General features: G+C 37.5%; 1 protein-coding gene across 4 annotated transcripts in view; it reads left to right on the top strand.

Moving 5' to 3' along the window:
• sdk1b (sidekick cell adhesion molecule 1b) overlaps positions 1–19,857 on the top strand; it is a 410,315-nt gene that overhangs the window by 300,333 nt on the left and 90,125 nt on the right. For all 4 annotated transcript variants that reach the window (XM_028444442.1, XM_028444434.1, XM_028444426.1 and 1 more), the window contains 2 exons: positions 2,448–2,629; positions 12,907–13,022. In XM_028444442.1, the coding sequence (XP_028300243.1) occupies positions 2,448–2,629; positions 12,907–13,022 (298 nt within the window). The remainder of the gene's footprint in view (positions 1–2,447; positions 2,630–12,906; positions 13,023–19,857) is intronic.

The following is a 19,857-nucleotide window of genomic DNA, read 5'->3' as shown; positions in this document are numbered from 1 at the left end:
TTGTGAGTAAATCCCTATCAAAGGCTTTATAAGAACATCGTTTGGATGACACAAGATTTCTAAAAATGTGACTTATGGTTAAGCAGCTTTAAGCAAATGTAACTGATCAACAATCAAGTCTGACCTGTAACTGTGTTGTAATAACATGCAAACATCTCAACCTTACTTCACTGCTCCTTGGTCTGTTAATAGAAGGATGTTTGCAAAAACTTATAATAAAAATACAGGCAGTGGAATTAAGAGGGCACCAAATACTGGCACTTATCACACACACACACATCAGCTCTTTTATTGCACCTTTAAAGGCACACTGTGTAACTTTTGGCCACTAGGGGCGCAAGCGCCGCAGCACTGTCGCAAAAATCAACAAGCAGTTAGTCGGTAGTTGTGTATGCAGACAGTAGTTAACCTGTAACTTCGGGATAAGGATTGGCTCTTAGGAGCAGCCGCCGCTGCCCTACTTGCTTCATCAGTGGCGCTGCCCCCCTACTCCCTGGCCTTGCAGCCGTTGTCGGCCCCCTTCGCCGGGGGTCTGGGCGGACAGGGGATGGGCGACCCGGCATCCTTAGAAGCAGTTTTAAACTTTTTGCTTGCCTCGGCCATGACCAGGAGTCAAACAGGCGGAAAAAAACTAGCAAAAACCTTAGCCCAATGAGTATATCTGAGCCTGTGGTCATGTGACTGCCGTAAAGTGAAACTTTCTCCAGGCATTTTCCAGGTCACATGACCTGGCCAACGATGGTCCATCTCTCCAAACTTACATGGTGTTTTAAGCCCTGCTCAGAGCATTGATAATGTCAAGTGCTGTATATTGGATTGAGGAATGATTGAAAATAACTCATGGGTCAACTCTTTAGGTCAAAATGTCCACGGTGTGCCTTTAAGTCTTATTCATGTATGTAGGTACTGGTATTTAGACAATTGTGTAGAATTAAATATGCAATTTAATGTTGGCCAAACTGTGAAGTCAGAGATTGTGGAAACATGTTGTTAGTGCTGCTTTGCTCTGACGTTTCTTAGGCAGGCGTCAGATTGAATCGCTCTTTTGCCTGTTCTAGTCCTGACCCACGTGGGCGCTATTAGCATTTCTTTGATGGATACACCCTGCAGGAAGTGAGACTGTATACTGTGCAGCATTTGGCTCATTCCACAAACCTAATTTATGGGTTTTATTGATCAGTTTCATATTTTATCTTCCAATGAAAAAAATGCATATTTTCCATGATTGACGTTTTAAAAATGGCAAATTCTTTATTATTCTAATTAAAATGTAGCATGTTTTTTCCCGCTCAGCTAAGCAAAACAAAACATCAACACTTTGCTTTTGTGCAAATAGTATAATCACATAGATAGCGAGTTGTCTCATTAAAGTATTTTAATGGAAAACCTAAACTGTTTTCTTGTTCTTATAAAGCATAATTTAAAGTTTATACAAAACAAAAACACACAGTATTAAATTTAAAGCAATCTCTGCTATTCTTCCTAGCTTTCTTTCTTTACATTAATAATGCACAACAGTGCTATAGACATGCTTTGTCTGTTCTTGTACCTAATGTTTGACACACCGCTGGAAATCAAACTGTTCCCGTCTCCTCACATAGATTTGCATGTAATTGTGACGAACTTTATCAGGTGTTCATCTTCCTCTATTGTGTTACCCTTCAGGTGAAGGAAAGACCTCACACCTGTACATGGAACATAACTTTATAAGGCATCTGTCTCCGTGTGGCTTTTGTAGTTGTTATTAAATCTGTACTCTCCATTGTTGGTTCCCTCTGCTCTGCCTCCAGCAGACACTCTGAGTTAGGGTGTTGGGGGGAGGGGGAATCTCCACTGTTTTCCTCTCACACCACATTACAACATGTATCCATGTCTGTATGTACAAGTGTGTTTCTGTGTGTATTTATGCATGCAATTTAAGTGTGATAGAGTGCTGACTCAGCCAGTGAATTGTTACATTATCCATTTATACTGAATTGGCTCCTTATTAAATGGCTGACATTGGAATTATTATTCCATTTACCTCTATCAGATGTGTACAGTACAGGCGTAGCATTGTCCACCCTGTCTAATCTTGTCATTTGTCTTTTTAAGTGATCATTTATATAATGCATTTTGTCATAAAGCAAGGGCCTTAAAGGTACTCTATTGAAAAAGGTCATTCAATCTTTAGAGGAAATTCTGCTTAGCTTCTCTCCCATTCCAGCAGCACAGTAGCAGATATTGTAGGAAAAAAGGTATGTACACATACTTGCACAATAGGTTTATAACGTAATGTGATGATGTCTGCTTGCCAATTCAAGGCATTAGATGTGATTCTGTGAGTCAGTCTTCCTTTACTTCTATGTATCTAAAGTGTGTTTGGATGTATTCATCTTAGTCCTTTTCAATCCTTCCAATCTTTGCTTTGAAAACCCACATTTATGCACACATTTCTGCGTGTGTAGGTATTGTCTGGCTGGGCTGCCAGGAGAATTCCAGGAGAAGAACATCAGCAGCCCAGAGACCAACTATTGTTTGCTGAAGGATCTCATCATCTGGACTCGGTACCAGATCCAGGTGGCTGCCTACACAGGGGCTGGCCTGGGAGTCTACAGCAGTCCTGTCACTGAGTACACACTGCAGGGAGGTGAGCACACATATCGACTGTGCCTGTCATCTTCAATAAATAATACACATTTAGACAAGGGGATACAGACTCTCACGGTTGCGTCCTAGAGAGACTCAACTAATGCTCATGTTTTACATATAAGCTCCATTGGGAAGGTAGAATTAAACCTACTTCTGGACATTCTGATGATTGTAGGATAATCTCAGCATTTTCAACTGAGTTTTCACCGTCGTTTATTTGTTTGTTTGTTTGTTAGCAGGATTAGGTCAAAACTATTTAACAGACTGTGACAAAATTCATACAAAAGTAAGATGTTACAAAGCCCTGGATAGCGTCCTATGCCATACCTGTCAAGTTTTGGATTTGAAAATAAGGGAAATTTTCTGGCGCCCACTACCATCCATCCTACCCGCCTAACCAAGCTCCAGTATCCCTTATATAGCTATATATATATATATATATATATATATATATATATATATATATATATATATATATATATATACGTATGTATGAAATATTATAGTTTTCTATATGAAAGTATAAAATAGAAAACTCGATACATCTTGAATCTCGATATATCTCCCAGCCCTAATTCCTAAATTATAAAACAGCCTAAATAAAAACATAAATGTGTATATGAAGCACATGTGTTTATTTAATATACAGTTTACATACAAGTCAACACGTTGCATATTTACTGTTAATTTCACATTGCTTGTCTTTAAGTTATACATTTACATTTTATTTTATTACATATTTTCTTATAATTTCTCATGCTCACTCATGTGGTTCTCTGGTATTCACTAATGACTTATTAGACACATTTATTACAGACTTGACATTCTTTAACACTTTTTTAAAGCAGTGTATATTTGTGGTGCTTGTAATTGGCTGATTTTTCATGGTGACTTACATGTTCCTTCCACTGTGGTAGACGTTAAAATCTCAGTTATTAATCTAACAGAACGTGTAACTGTGTCCCATCCTGCTGCTCTTTAGGAAGATAAACTCTCTGTCACATTTTACAACGTATTTACACCAGTTCTTTGTTTTTTCATTCATTCATCTTTCTTCTGAGTTGTTTCCGGGTTTGTTGCCACTGTCTGCACTAATCTCGAGAGAAGTGCCACCCAGGCCATTTCAGGTTTCAGTTCTCGAGGCTAGTGACGGCGTAGGTAGGTAGCTTTTAATTATTATTACATTAAAATACTGAATATTTACGGGAAAATACTAATACGGAAAGATGGCAGGAAAGAGGGGTAAAATACGGGAGTTTCCCGGCCAAAACGGGATACTTGACAGGTATGTCCTATGCAGTGGGGTTTACACTGCTTTACGCCCTATGTCTGCTGGGCTCCAGCATTCCCTGTACGCCATGGAATATTATACAAAATTTTGGATAGGATCAGGATCAATCTTCTGATTGATTCTGACGATTCTGGTTTGAAAATCTCTATATCTCACCATAATCGGACGTAATTGATAAATAAATGAAATTAAATTTCATCCAGATCAGATCCGGATTGCGCATTCCATTGTGATTTCTCCAAAACAATGGGCATGACCATGCATTTACATACATTACTGTATCATTATTAATGGAGAGAAAAATATATTTCAAAGTGTGAATGATACCATAATCAGGATCACTTTTCCAGATAGCTCCATAATCTGTGTATCCTTTGTTCTTTGGTTATTTTCTTTCAAAACCAAATACAAAATTTCAATTTTTTTTTTTTTAATTGATTTAAAACCAGAAACAGGAAAACGGAAAAATCAAAAACCAAACGAGCAGCGTTTTTTTTTTTTTTTTTTTTTAATTAAATCTGGTTCTGTTTGTGTGATATTTACGGTGAAACTAGGACGACAGCTTCATGTTTTAATCCCACCACACAGACGGACTTTTACTCTGCTGTGTTTGATAAAAAATGATCTTGTGTCTTATTTTCCACCTCACACTGATGGCAGAGATTTAATTTGTGTGTCGATGAAGTTTTGTTAAAGGTTTTTTGATGTTGGAAGTCTGAATCTGCGAATATTTGCCAACTATACCAAATTAGGGCTGAACGATTTTGGAAAATAATCTAATTGTTTTCCTCAATATCAATCTGTTTCATAATAAACAATTTCAGATTTATTTAAACTTTAAATAAATATAAAATATGAATTTTAAAGCACAGATTACAACAATAAAGCAAACCAATCTGTGGCTTTTCCTCTTCAACATATCTAACTAACTTCACATTTTATGAAACATGTAACCATGTGGGCTGCACTTCTTAAACACTCTCTGAACTTAACAGGACAGGACAAGAAAAAGATTTTTTAAAAATTGCTGCCTTGGCGATTAGAAAAGAGTTTTATGTAATTGCGATACTTTTGCAAATGCAATTAATCGTTCAGCCCTTGTCCAAATAGTATCCAGATAAACTGGTGACTAAGCGGACTTTAGCTTCCGGCCCGGACATAAAAAGAAGCAATGCATAAGTCACATTACTGGTGAATTAAACTTTATTAATACATAAATAAATCAAAACCAAAAATGGATGTTACATAAAACATGCACATATATGGAACCAGAGGTGGTGCAATGAATCTCCTGGTGCTCCTCGTTTCTTGTGATCAACTTCCGTGTGTGTTGACGGCTGCTGTTAGCGGTATTTAGAACGTGCAAAATAAAATTTTTTTACTGCCCTCAAAAAAGCTGTTATTGTTTCTGCTAAAGTGTCAAATGGTAGAAGTTCTAACATCTACTGTTCCTCACACCAGCCTCACGGGCAATAGTCAGTCACCATTTTATTTGGATGCTATTTGTATCGTAACACCGTGAAGCAAAAGAATAAACTTGAGCAGCTTTTTACGAGCTAAAACATCTACACACTGAATGAAAACATGAGCAGGAACAAAAATGTTGAATGCTGAAATAAATCCTAAACAGTCCTATTGTGTGTGGAGACCTGGTCCAGGACCTTGGTAGGGAAACCAAGAAAAAAACAAAAAAAGTAAAACAAAATAACCACACCGTTTATTTGTCATTTTGATTTGGTTTTAAAACGGAATAAACAAAGAACAAAGGGTACATGGATTCTTCAAAAATCTGAACAAAAAAGAGATTTGGTGCTTGGATTACTATTGTTCTATTTATCTCTGCTAGCCAAATTCAGGAACTAAAAAGAGAAACAACCAAAAATGTAAATTAAATAGATGTACCAAGGGGAGAAGCTCTTATCTAATAACAAACTCAGAAATATAACCACATAACTCACTGACCCCTGGGTCGTGACACGAGTGAGTGATTGATTTAACAGAGCAAAGTTGCTTAAACTCTGGGAGGGAGACGAGCAGAGCAACTGAAAGAATAAAAACATAATGCTGAGATGTTGAGGTTCTGAGTGTAAGTGCGGCCTGTGGACTGAACCAGCGTCCACCCACAGGATCATGGTAATCAATGCTTAAAAGCCTGACAGCAAGGGTCAAAGGTCAGCCCCAGAAGGTGGATAGTGTTCACTGACTCTGAGCAGAGGGCAGGTGCCTCGGGAAGAGGCTGATAGAGGATGATGGTTCAGCATTACTCAGACAGTGCCATCAGAAAAAGTCTGTTCATTAAAGCCTCTTTTTCCACGTTCCAAAAACACAAATCTTAGCATCAGTGGTGTATTTAGATTTAACATTAGCCTGAATTATCCTAATGGAACTGGCAAAAGCACTGGTTTCAGCACCAATAAATGAATCAATGGGAATAATTCCTGTTATTTAAAAGAAATACTTTTTGTGGGGTATTTCATTATTTTGGAGCAATAGAGTAGTGCTACTAAAAGCTGCTTGAGACGAACATTTATTTAATTTTTTTTTTTATCAGATAAGGACATATAATGTAGGCCTCATAGATCAATAAGGCAAAGATCAATCTCTCAATAATGATGTAAAAGGTTGCTTTTATATCCACTTTGAACACTTGGTTTATTGTCGGAAAATGTTTGTACATTGCAATGTGGGATGTATATATACAATACATACATATATAACGCTCCGATCTGACAGAAAATATGGCAGATTTCATTTCCATCTTTGGATGTTATCACAAAATCAATGGCCCCGGCACAGTTAAAAATGATCTGTTGAGCAGTTTCTGTTGTGGTCGCAGGTTTTTGGGTGAGAACTGGGTGAGAACCTGATGAAATAAATATCCCTGTTGCTGTTGCATTACCTGAATGAACGGTATGGTTTCCATGGGCAAAGGCCTTCAATATTGCTCGATAAATATGGAGTTTGGCGTATAATTGTGTGTTTATCATAATAAACATGGCTGCAGGGAGGATCACACTTTGCCCTCTTTGGCATAAATCAATGGAACGGTCACAGAGGAATCTAAGTACAGACTCTAAATGGAGATGAGAGGAAGTAGTTGTGAGGGTAAATCTTCTTTAAAACATTCGCTCATCTCTTCTTCATGACTTTTATTCCAACAGTATATTATCATTATTAAAGACAGACTGAGCTACACACACACACGTCCACATAAAAACCAGCGTCATTATTACAAGAGTTCAGGACAGGTTTATAGACTCAGGAGAGTGAGTTGGGCTCATTAATTATTCTAATGCGGTTTAATGGGAGTGGCTGCGATGGATTGGACTTTCTCTCCCACTCTGAGAAGATGTGGCTTAACACAGTGTTAGACTCTGATAACATTTCTCTTCTCCAGCTCTCTCCCCCAGTAGCCTCACGTGCATACTAAGAGTCCCCCAAAGAGCAGAGTTTAGTGTTTTATCTGCAGCTGTGAGTTGCGAGGGGTTAGAAGCCAGTCCCTGGGAGCTTGGCAGGGAGGGAGAGAGCATCTTTAACATCAATTTATCTTCCAACTCTTTCTTCTTCTTTGGCTGCCTTTCCAGCATCACCTCATTATTCACTCATTTTTTGGGATCTGCTGTCTTAAGATTGAATCTACGCAGTTGTGTGTATGAATGTGAGCCCAAAATTTTAATTTAATTCCCATCATGCAATAGTGCATTATCACTCTGGTTTTCCAGCATCAACATAAGCCTTTTATAGTGTAATCACTGTAACACACACATACACACACACACAGCCTCATATTTCACTGTTCCTCCTCTTCCTCTATATTTTGACATTAACTGCCCTTTTTCATTATGGGTCATCGCTCTCACTGTCGACTGACCCGATGGTCAGATTCATTTAAAAGTTGAACGTCACTGTAAATGAGAACTGGTTCCCAGTGACCGACCTGGTAAAATAAAGGTAAAAATGAAATTAAAAAATGTCACTGTGCAGACATTGAGTCATGCACCAACGCAGAGGAAATTAAACAGGCAAGTCAGTTTTCCACTGTAGAAATGCATTTTTAGGGCCAGGCTACCGGACTCCAAACACCACTCACTTTGTTCTTCTTCTTCTTGTCATTGCATACACTAGTTAAAATCACTACTCTTCTGTTATTCCTGAACGGATCGGGCTCAAATTTGGTAGATATAATCTATTGATGTGTACGTATCAACGCTCGAACCCGATTTTCGATTTGGGGCCCCAAAAGAGAAAAAAAACAAATGTCGATCTCTCATTTATTTGCCAGTCAAATATTACAGCGGTTGGTGGTACCGAATCATTGGCACATACTAGTGTTGTGTTCAAGACCGCACTATCCGAGACCAAGACTTGCCCGAGACCAGCATGCACCGAGACCAAGACAAGACCAAGACTTTCGGGAGCCGAGACCGAGTCAAGACCAAGACCGAGACAAACCGAGACCAAGACCAAGACCAAGACCATAAACATTTTTTTTTTCAATTTAAATAAATAAATAAATAAATAAAATTATGACAAGGTTCAACAGTTAAATAACATCTCTCTTTAATTTTAGTTTATTTTAAATACATTTGACGGACAAAAAAAAAGGTGCCTGCAAAAAATTAACTAAAATATTAAAACTACTACTGCTACTGATACATTCACAATTATTCTACATATTTGAAAACAAGATTTTTATGTCAGCTGAATGTACAGCAAGTGTTTAAAAGCATTTCTGCCAAGAAATAATGATTCTTTATTCTGATTCTTTCAGTTGTTCAGGTTCAACAGGTCACAGATTTCACAAGATAAGATTTTAGTTTGAAAAAGCCTTTACACAGGTTATTTTTATTAATTCACTTAGTTGATATAGTTTAATTTGGTTGCTGTAATATAACTGGATATTCAATTCACAAAGATTTCCAACTGTAACTGTAAAAGTGAAACTTTCTGAAGTAAAACTAAAAACAAGTTGTCAGCAGTGTAAAAAACATAGAGCTACAGGTAGATGTGAAACTAAATAAAACAAACTCAAACCCTGGAAAAGTCATGTAACAAATTAATCAATAGTTATTATATATATATATATATATATATATATATATATATATATATATATATATATATATATATATATATATATATATAATTATTATTCTGGATACAGTGGAAACAGAAACTATAAAAAATAATTATATTTTGAACCTGTTTATATTGTGGGGAACATATTATATACATACATGTAATTGGAGTCTAAAGTCACAAAAAAAACCACCACTTTAAAAATATTTAATATTATTTGAGTGCAACTCTGCGGCGATGACGCGCTGGTGACGACATAAACCAAGATGGCGGCGGCCCGGACTACAGCCGACATTATGTAATAAAGCCTTAAAAGACATGGATATAATGAAAAGAGTGGATGGACAGAGGCATAAACATGCAGACTTTCACACGGACACACACGGACTTATTAAACACACACAAACTTATTAAACACACACGGACTTATTAAACACACACGGACCTCAGTAAACACGGTAAACGGAACAGGCTTCACCGCTCGGCTGGCACTAGGACCCAGAGGCAGAGTAAGTGCGTCCCCTATCCAGCATTCACAGGCTGTAATATCATCAGTTTATCATTTTACCAGTTATTAGAGCTACTGTCTTTACCAGGGAGATAATATTTATTACTGGTGATTGTTTTCAGGAGTTTTACTGGGATTTTTACCGGTGATTAGTTCATTTCTCCCTTGCGCTCCGCGGTCCAAACTGACACCGGAGCCACACAGTATGAATGTGTCACACACGTCACTCAGTCACAATAAGGAAGGTTGTGGTCATTATACGGGGTGGATTAAATAATGAATAAAGGATTGTTTTATCCCGTTCTTCTCCGTGTTATTATCACATTATAAAAATGTTTAAAAATAGCAGGAATTAGTGCTGGTCTCGAACGGTCTTGACGGAAAATCCCGAGTCCGGGCAGCCCGAGTCCAAGACAAGACCGAGTCAAAATGCTTCAGAGTCCGAGACAAGACCAAGACCTTTAAAATTTGGTCTCGAGACCGGTCTCGAGACCAAGACCGGTCTTGACCACCACAACACTAGCACATACCAATATATATTTGGGACCCATTACCCCGTACGTGTCACGTGGGCGCCAGGGGGACCCATTTTTCAAATATCTACTCTTCCGTTAGATCTCATTAGATCGGAATGCAGTTTGGTATGAATACTCTATGAATAAATATGATGAGACACTCGGAGACCTTTTTTTTAAATGAGGCCTGGGGGCCCACCCCTCATTTCTGGTAATTTTTAAATTTATGGGAACATAGTTGTGTGATATATTGTTTCATTGGTAATTCAACGTAGATTACGATTATGCCTCGCACAATTTGTTTAGGGGCCCGGGGACCCACCCCCCTTTTTTGGCAATTTCCATTAAAGTTGTATTGTTTTTTATTTGTGAGTCAAATATTGCGACAGTTGGTGGTACCGAATCATTGACACATACCAATATATGAATGGAGCCCATTACTCCGTATGTGCCACGGGGGCGCCGGGGCCCCATTTTTCAAATGACTACTCCTCCGTTAATGCTCATTAAATCAGGCTGTAATTTGACATGGATATTCTATGAGTGGATGTCAAGAGCCTCTCTGAGACCTTTTTTTACTCTGGAACGTGGTACGTGCTATTCGGCGCGGAGACGTTCCGATTAATTTTTTAGGATATTAATCCACTGCAGACATTCATTCATGTTTTAAACAAAAAAAAATATTCTTCAGTGGAAACATCATATTTATTTGTCTCAGACAGAAAAGGCTGATGAATGAACGAGTCAGGTGTAAAGAGTCTTTGCATTGTGAGTCTTGCCGTCTTCAACTTGCTCAGCAACATTAACCTGTTAGATTCCAACAATGAACAGAAAAATTACCTTAAAACATAAAAAACAAGAGCACTTAGAGACCGCAAACCTTTGCCAAGTTTGCCAAATTTAATTTAAATCTGTTTATAACTTTTTGACATATCCTTGCTCAAAAACCTCTTGTGGATACTCTATCTACAGTACCTTCCTGAAAAGATCCAAAGTCAAACTTGTTCTTTTTGACTTTGTTTATCAGCTCACCAAATTTCCAATGACAGCTGGGATGAGCACCAGAAGACCCCTGTGACCTTGAAAAAGTAGCAGGCGAGTTGGAAAATAGATGGATGGATGCTATTGGAGTTCCTGATAATTAAAAGCATTCATTGATCTTCTAACCCACTTATTACCCTGAAATGGTTTTGGATTGTGGGATCAAATCAGAGTACCCAGAATACGCACGCATTAATGGAAAAACATTCACACTCCACACACAAAGGAGAGCACGACACTACATTATCATGCTGCCTTCATTTAAAATTGATTTTTTTTTTTTAAATTGATATTTTTGAAGACACCCAATTTTTAATAATTTTTATTTGAGTCCAGTTCCTGTAATCCAGGCCATCTGAATGAACAGCTGTCATATTTTTATTGCAAACACTACGGTTTTCATGGTATTCGTGTGGTTTTTCAACAGTTTTGTGACAGATCATGTTGCTGTTGTACTCATCCAGACAGAGTTCACTGCCGTAGTGTACTATGCAACGAGTCAGTCAGTATAAGTATTTAAAAAAAAAAATCTTTTTAAAAAAAAGCCCTGACACCAAATACAGGAACATTATTTATTCATGTTCTTGGTGGTTGTAACAGAGGCTTACATTATGAAGTTGTATTAAAAGGTAGAATTGTATAGTCTCTTGAGTGTTAATGCTCTTGTTTTACTATATCTGTGGCAAAAGAATCCTTCAAACCTGAGCATGTAAAATAGAGATTATCCGCCCTGCTTCTATTCACCCAAAATGAACATCTGTATTTGATGTTTTATTAAAAAGAGTTTGGGTGGACAAGGTTTTGATCAGTAAAAACATTTCATCACCATTGCTGCTTGTAATACTTATCCTGCATGTCTTAAAAAATAGGCCGTTGTTGCAAGGCGGCTAACAAATAGCTAAATGAGTCAAGAGAGGTTGACGAGTCATTGCATCATAGCTTTGAAACATTTACAGTGTGTTTATTCTTGCTTCAAACTTCATAACTTGGACATTGAGCAGTGCTTTCATGAATATTTTTAAAAGAGTATATCCTTGAAATATCTTTCTATTATTGTGTTTTTACTGTTAGAATAACATTAGATTTGTTTTTTTGTTACACAGTGGAAAGCTCTGTAATTTAAAGTCAGTGTGTAGATTTTCAAACTCATTAAACCTAAAAGGTAAAGAATAAAAGTTAATTAACTGCGATGTTTGTTTCTTTTTCATGGTGATGTCATGGTTGGCCTCAAACATTCAACATCACTGCAGCACTCAATAGTGTTTCTAATGAAACACTGAACAGTAGGAGTGCCTTTTGTGTGGTGAAATATTAATTTAGATGAATTCCCTTATCAGACGCAGTGTATTTAAGTCAATGAATCATGCTGCACTGAGCGGTTTCAACATTTGAGTAATAAAGTTTAAAGAGAAGCCTGCTTGGCATTGAGAGATTTATGTTTCTCGAGAGTTGAACCATCAATACCAGTAAAATCATTCGAAATCAGCCGCTGGTGTATCAGCATCCCAATCTCATTTAGACGTTTCTAAGGAGCTGTTTTGAAAAATGCATAAATGCAAAGGAGATTAGATCTGATTTTTTTCCCTCCTCCCCCCCTCTAAAAAATTAGGTCATTCTGCAGCAGAGCTTGGCATTTAGCTTTTGCATGTTTAGCAGAAAAAAATTCAATTAAAAAATATGATCCCAATCGCCACATAAAACATTGAGCGCTGCTTTTTAGTGAGATTTATCACCCTCTGCTTGTAGAAAAAGTCACGGCTCGTAAATGAACATTTGTACAGATGACAGTGTGTCACTGAACCAGGTCCTTTTTGTGTGTTTGTGTGTGTCTGTGTGTTCAGTTCCTACAGCCCCTCCGCAGAAAGTGGAAGTTGTAGCTTTGAACTCAACGACCATTCGCTTTACGTGGAAGCCTCCGCCTCAGCAGTTTATCAACGGCATCAATCAGGGATACAAGGTGAGTTTCTTTAGGTGCTGACTCTCTGATTGTGATCAAACAATAACTAACTTCCCTTCTGTTACTATCTTTGAAAAGTGAAATTAAGATCCTTGTATTCTGTTGTGGTATTTCTATTTGATATTATTATTATGTAAGGGAGGCAGAGGCTCAGGTGGTAGAGTGGTTTGCCTTCTGACCAGAAGGTTTGCAGTTCAATCCTAGGCTATGACTGTGACCTTGAGCAAGACACTAATTGAGGGCTAGTGCCTTGCATGGCAGCATAGTCGCCATCAGTGTCTGAATGGGTGAATGTGAAGATCAGTCTAAAGTGCTATGACTACACATGTGCTACACAAAGTACTGCGTAGGTGAAGTCATAATTAAAATAGTTTAAGTGATAAGTGTTACCAAAGTTATCAATTCCAATTGTTCAATCATTAAAGGGGCAGTATTGTGAAAAAAACTACTTTATAATGGTTTGCTATAGTGATATACATCCCTTTAGTCTCATTCAAAGGGCCAAAGTTGAAAAAGTTATGTTTCCTCCCTCCCTTGTTAATTCACATTTTGTAAAAAGTCAGCTCCAAAAGGGCGAGTTCAATTTTTACCCCAATATTACATCATTAGGTGGAAACTCCTCCTCCTTACAATCCTGTCTCCTCCTACCCTATAAAAATGTAAGCTCCTCCCTCTCAACCTACCTCACAGGTAAAACAAACGGTTTATTATAGAATATACATTATACTTTATTGTCATATATGTAAAGCTACATACAAAATGTGTTCTCTGCATTTAACCCCTCCCTGAGGAGCAGTGGGCAGCCATGGTGTAGCACCCAGGGAGCAGTTAGGGTTAATACAAGAGACTGATCAACATCCCACAGTGATGGACCAGGTGAGATTAGAACCAGTGAGCCTACAATTGAAAGCCTGCTTTATTAGCCACAAGTCCCTTTATCCGCAGATAATATCTTTACGTTCAGTATATAGATAATCCGAAGTGTAGTGTGAGCCTTCACAATCACTTCCATTTTTGGTAGTTTTCCTTGTTCCTCGTATCGCCTTTGACATGATCTGACAAGAGTGTGTGGATAGCGAAACACAATTGCTATGGTGATCAGCTGTAGCATGAAGTCTGCGACACACCCACTCATGCATATGCATGAAGGCACTAAAACAGCCTGTGTTTAGAAGCATCATGAAAGTGACTTTTTTTTCTGGAAAACAGGCGAGTTTGGGAAAATAAACCTCAAATACTATGTTTTTTTGGGATTCTAAGAACAAATAGAGCATAATACTGGACCTTTAAATATACTCAATAGATGGAGATCACAATATAAGTTGAAAACTTGTTTTCCAACCATTTCCAAGCAGGGGTGTTCAATCTTGGTCCTGGAGTCCTACAACCCTGCTGTTTCTTCCCCCTCTGCTTCCTCACACTTTAAAGGGAGACTAAAAAGCACTTTAAATGCACGCTTGTGGAGGTCGACATGTTTGACAAACTGTGACGGAGTGATCACTCAGGGAATTGCATTATTCACATAACTCCAAATTGTTTATGAGGTGAAAGGCATTCAGTGGTTTTGATGGCAGCGTAGACTTCCCCGAATTAAGGTGTCCTTCTTGTTTAGCTGTAGTAAGAGTTCTGATAGTGGCATCAAATGCTGCACTGATCGGCATTTTCAAAGTCCAGTTCATCATTTCCTGCTAAGTGCAATGTCAAAATCCATCAACTGTAATGTTTCTGCTCTTCTTAGGAATAACGTCATGATGTCCAAGGAACTGGGAGACCATGACATGAAATGAAAAGCTAAAACTTCAAATTCAAATTTTATTTCACCAAAGAATTTCAAACAATTAGTCTGACATGACAACAACATTATATTTGAATGCTAATTGGCTGAAAGCTCCAAAATGCCCACAGCTAAAGAGATATTATGTGTATTTGAAGGATAAAAAGACATTTCTGACACAGATTAGTGACAAAAGTTGTGTTTTACACCTTTAAAACTCATCTAAAGGGCATTTATGATGGTTAGTAACGAGCCTCTCTATGATAGAGATTCTACATCTTTAGTCTACAGTTTTAGCTAGATCAAAAATCATTTATTTTCATATAATCTATTTATAAACACAAAAAGACTGTTAAATTGCAGAGCTGTTGTGAGTATGCGTGCTAATATAGCAAAACCCATTTAACATCTCGTAATTTTCTGCACTGTACCATGTCCCAAGATACATATCCTTTTCTTTAATCTCTCTTAACCTTTGCCAAGCTAAATGTGGGGCCAGCTCCAGGAAGAAAAAGCCTGAATGCTGGAAAAGCAGGATATTACCCCGGGACGTTTGTCCAGATGCCAAGAAAACATTGAGCATACTGCTGATTATATGAAAGAGAATGAAAGAAAGAAAGCAGATAACTGGGAGCGAAGTGAGAAGAAAAAAATTGAACAGCGTGAGCGATCTATACATACGACTTCTTCTATATGATTTATTTCTCACTTGCTATTGGCAGTCGTCCCTTGAGGTGCTGATTAACATGACAAAGAAAAGCGTCACAGTCACCCTGTGCGTCTCTGGTTCTGTGTGAGCGAATCTGCTTCCGAATGTGAATATTTGTGTCTTTGTTGGTTGATAAATATTAAATGGCTTTCCATCTTTTTAATGTTGTTCTCTGGTGTTTTGTCTATCTAACAAGCCTCAACACTTCACGTCCACACGCAGTCTGCCGCTCCTCATGAGAATAGCAGCAGATAATGATATTAATTAATGAAGGATATGAAGCAAAGCCTCATCTCATTCACAACACCCCCATCTCCATAAATAGCTAAGTATAGACAGTACTGTAAATAATTAAGATCAACAATCAAACAGAGACTCAACCAAAAAGTGCAACCAGATTTTCAATATTATCACTAGTGATTGCTTTGCTTTACATGATAATGTCCTTTACATGAATCAACGCATCACAAAGGTTTAGGTGGTCCAAAATTTTTGTGGACTGATAAAAACACACATTAAGAAAATTTATTTTACCTTTCTGGAACAGGAGCGGTCATACAGGCTTGACAAGGTGTATTAAACATCCATTTCGCCTACTTTTATATCACATTTAGATTTGAATTGATAATGTTTGATGGAAAATGCGGTTGGCCTTTAGCAATGGTAGTTCATGACTCTGGGCGGCATTAGCATTGCAGTAAATGTGGAACTTTGAAGTAACTTTAAGGTAAAACCACTATTTTTATTAATCCATGTACTGCTTATTACTACGATGTACAGTGACAACAAAAACTATTCTAATCTCACCATTGTCTAGTTTCACTATTTTCCTCATGGACTGTTACTTGCAATGCACTACAATCAAACCTCTGTCATGACCTGGACTGTGTTTGGGGTCTTGATGAGTTTTTTTGTTTTTTTTGCGGGAAAAAAGTTTAACTTGTATATTTAAATTATAACGATATGGATGCTATCCACGTTTCAATGCCAGTTTGTGTCAATACTACAGCAGTTAAGCCAGATGGCATGGCAGTAATTCTCACACAACTAAGGAACACTGTCACATGCAAGCAGAATAAACTCCAGCAAAAGTCACAGGCTAGAAGAATTGGTCATAGGGAAGTCCTATCTGTCCACCCACCATGACAGTGGTGGTGTTCAAAATTGCACATTCTGTACTACACACTACAAACTCAATGAGTATACTGTATATACTGTCTACTGTCTACTATAAGTATGGTGAGGAGGAATAGGACGATGACCGTTCCCACTGAAGTATACTTTAAAGTTTCCCAAGATGCATTTTGAACCTAAAATGACACAAACCTGAAGCTCACTGAGGCTAAATATCTCTGTTGATTTGCAACCTTTGAAAGTTTGAAAACATTTTAAGTGAGAAAGTGACCAATTAGAATATCAACATGTGATCATTTGATCCATAAAACTTGCTACTGACCAAACGTCCGGTTAACTTCAAAACAATAGCCTTGTTTACAAAAGCGTTAAAAAAAAACTAACAATAGAAGATAAGAAGAGATGCTTTTGTTTTGAAAGGGGGATGTTTGACTTTTAGCTTTAAGCCGGTGTCACGGTCTGAGTTTACCCCCATACTGAGATAATTTTACAATCTCAGGACGTGACTGCTACATACTGAGATGTACCCGTGCTGGATTAGCCATGCACAGAGATTGTTGTAATGATTCTAAAAAATGCTTAAATCATCACATCAGTCAACCATCAATAAAAAATTGATAAATGATAAAACAAAATATGATTGTCAGGATCAGATTTATATGAAGACAACAGCTTATTATTGTAAAGTTACATAAGGTTAACTGTTATTTATTGCAATTTATATTATGATCATGTTTTTTTGGAAAATAAATGATTCCTTTTTGTATTGAGTTTTATTATAATCATGTTTTTTTGGAGAATAAACTATTCCTATTCCTATTTTTCCCCAAGAAAAGGAGCCATTTGGCACTCGTCAAATAACATTAGCTTTGAACATTAGCTCTGAAATCGAATTTTCAATCTCAGCATGGCGGACGTAGCAAAACTCACAGCGGAACTAGCAAAAATTGATTTTCCGGTTGTGGGAATGCTCATAATCGATCTCAGTACGAGGTAAACTCAGACCGTAACACCGGTACAAAAACGATTTTCCATTCCGCTCACAATGCATCATGGGACGGTTGAGTATGACTAGTGTGCCCACTGTGCATACTTAAGAAATGTCCCGCTATAGTATACATCTGGGTATTTCTTGCATACTCCATCTTTTCATACTATTTAACGAGAACGCCCAACGTACTAATTTTGACGTCAGACTTGGTATGAGTAGTACGTTAGTATGATATTTACAACACAGTCAGTGTTCACATACAGCAGTAAATCAGAGACTGAGTAAGTGCTTACAGTGTATATTCTATATATAATGTATATAGATGCATTTTGGTAAATGGTAAATGGTAAATGGACTTGATTTATATAGCGCTTTATCACCACACTGAAGTAGTCTCAAAGCGCTTTACATATCAGCTCATTCACCCAATCACTCTCACATTCACACACCAGTGGGACAGGACTGCCATGCAAGGCGCTAGTCAACCATTTGGCTAATGTTACATGAAGTGGTACACAAAGAAGGGTAGATATATGGTGTAAATAACAAAATGTGGATTATTTTATTCATTTTTTGTTAAAAGCTATATGATACTCAGCTACGTGTAGATGGAAGTGTTTTTGATCACTAAGACTGAACAAGCTGTAATGCATCCATTTACAGGATAAAACCTGTGTTATGCCCTCAGAGTCTTTGTGAAAAACAGCCTGTTTTTTGTGCGCTGTGGTGCCGTATCATCTCAGCTTATCTGTCTGTGCCATTTAGCCACTGAGCTGTTCGGGATAATGGGAAAACCTTGAAAAATCCCACACCCACTGTTTTCTTTGTAGTTGTTTGCGTCATGGATTTTTTTTAGTTTATTTTAACTTTAGGTGGATCTAAATATAATATATTCCATCATTCAGGTTTAGATTTTTTTCTTTTGGTTATTCCTGATATTCTTTTGTTATTTTTGCAAAAGGGCCAAGATGGCATAGCTTTTCTTCCTTGTTGCTGTTTTATTCCTGAATGAATTCTAATGATCTTTATGTAAACTTCCAAGAAAATACTGAAACTCCATGACATATGTGCTTTTGTTGAATGATATTGAGTATTTTGAATAATGTGATGGTCTTTTTTTATATATATATTTTGGAGGGTGTTGTGACACTTCCTGCCCTGAAGCTATTGGATGTTTGTTGGAATGATGACTTGTTAGTGATTGCAGTTATTTCATCTCTCTAGGGACTCGAAAGCTCCTTTTTAAAGAGCTTTTGAGAAAAAAAGTGGCTCCTTTTAGAAGATGCTCAATATTATTATTTCCACAATAGTTTGTTGAATAGATGATTACTAAAATAAATCTGCAAAATTAGCTGAAACACAACCAGCAACATGCATGCTTTTGGGCTTTGGATGTTATATAGAGAATATAACCTGCAAACTCCACACACCACCTCAAGAGTCACAGTTTGTTGGTTAGCACTGATTTACTGTATAGCCTGTGCCATGGCTTCTGTTTTAGGGGACACAAACATGTCGGAGACGCCTGAAATATTTCCATTCAATACACCCAATGTGATTCATAGCAGTGGGGAAACATAATACAGCAATGTGGGTCATATAATCTAACATTAACGAAGGCAGCTTACTGAAACAAGCCCAATTATCAAAGTAGAAGCAATGAAAGCGGAACACACTAGAGCTTTGAGTTCTCTGTAAACACAGCACGCTCAGTGTGAAAAACACTGCGTGCACAGGTCACACTTATCCATGTACACGCACTAAAGCAAACTTGACTTTGCTCTCCCATTGGCAACGTGGTTTTAACAAACTTATGTAAATGCATCTATACTAATAGGCCATTTATAGGGAACTGATTAGAAGTTGCCTCAAAGTTCACATTGTTGCCCTTTTTTTTCATCACAAACTCTAAATATGGGTATGACATGATAGTGTTGCCTGTGGCTAATCTGATTGTGAATATTTAGGTTTTTTACTGTTTTTTTTTTGAGGCCAACGCAATAAGACAAACCAAACCTGTGATTGTGAACATCAATCAAGTCAAACAATAGAGACATTAACATTGCATTGTCAGAATCCTCATCAAAACCTGTTTTTGTCCACAGAATGTGACAGCAGCCTAAGAGAAGGAATTATTAAACAAATACATAAATGATTACGTATTTGCAAAAGCTTTCTCAGGAAGGAGATGAACATTGTTTATTTCCTGTTCACAAAGTTGTAAATA

The sequence above is a fragment of the Gouania willdenowi genome, chromosome 1 (assembly GCF_900634775.1).
Source record: "Gouania willdenowi chromosome 1, fGouWil2.1, whole genome shotgun sequence".
NCBI lineage: Eukaryota > Metazoa > Chordata > Actinopteri > Blenniiformes > Gobiesocidae > Gouania > Gouania willdenowi.
Note: the sequence above shows the minus strand (reverse complement) of the source record. Positions and strands in the feature narration are given on the sequence as shown.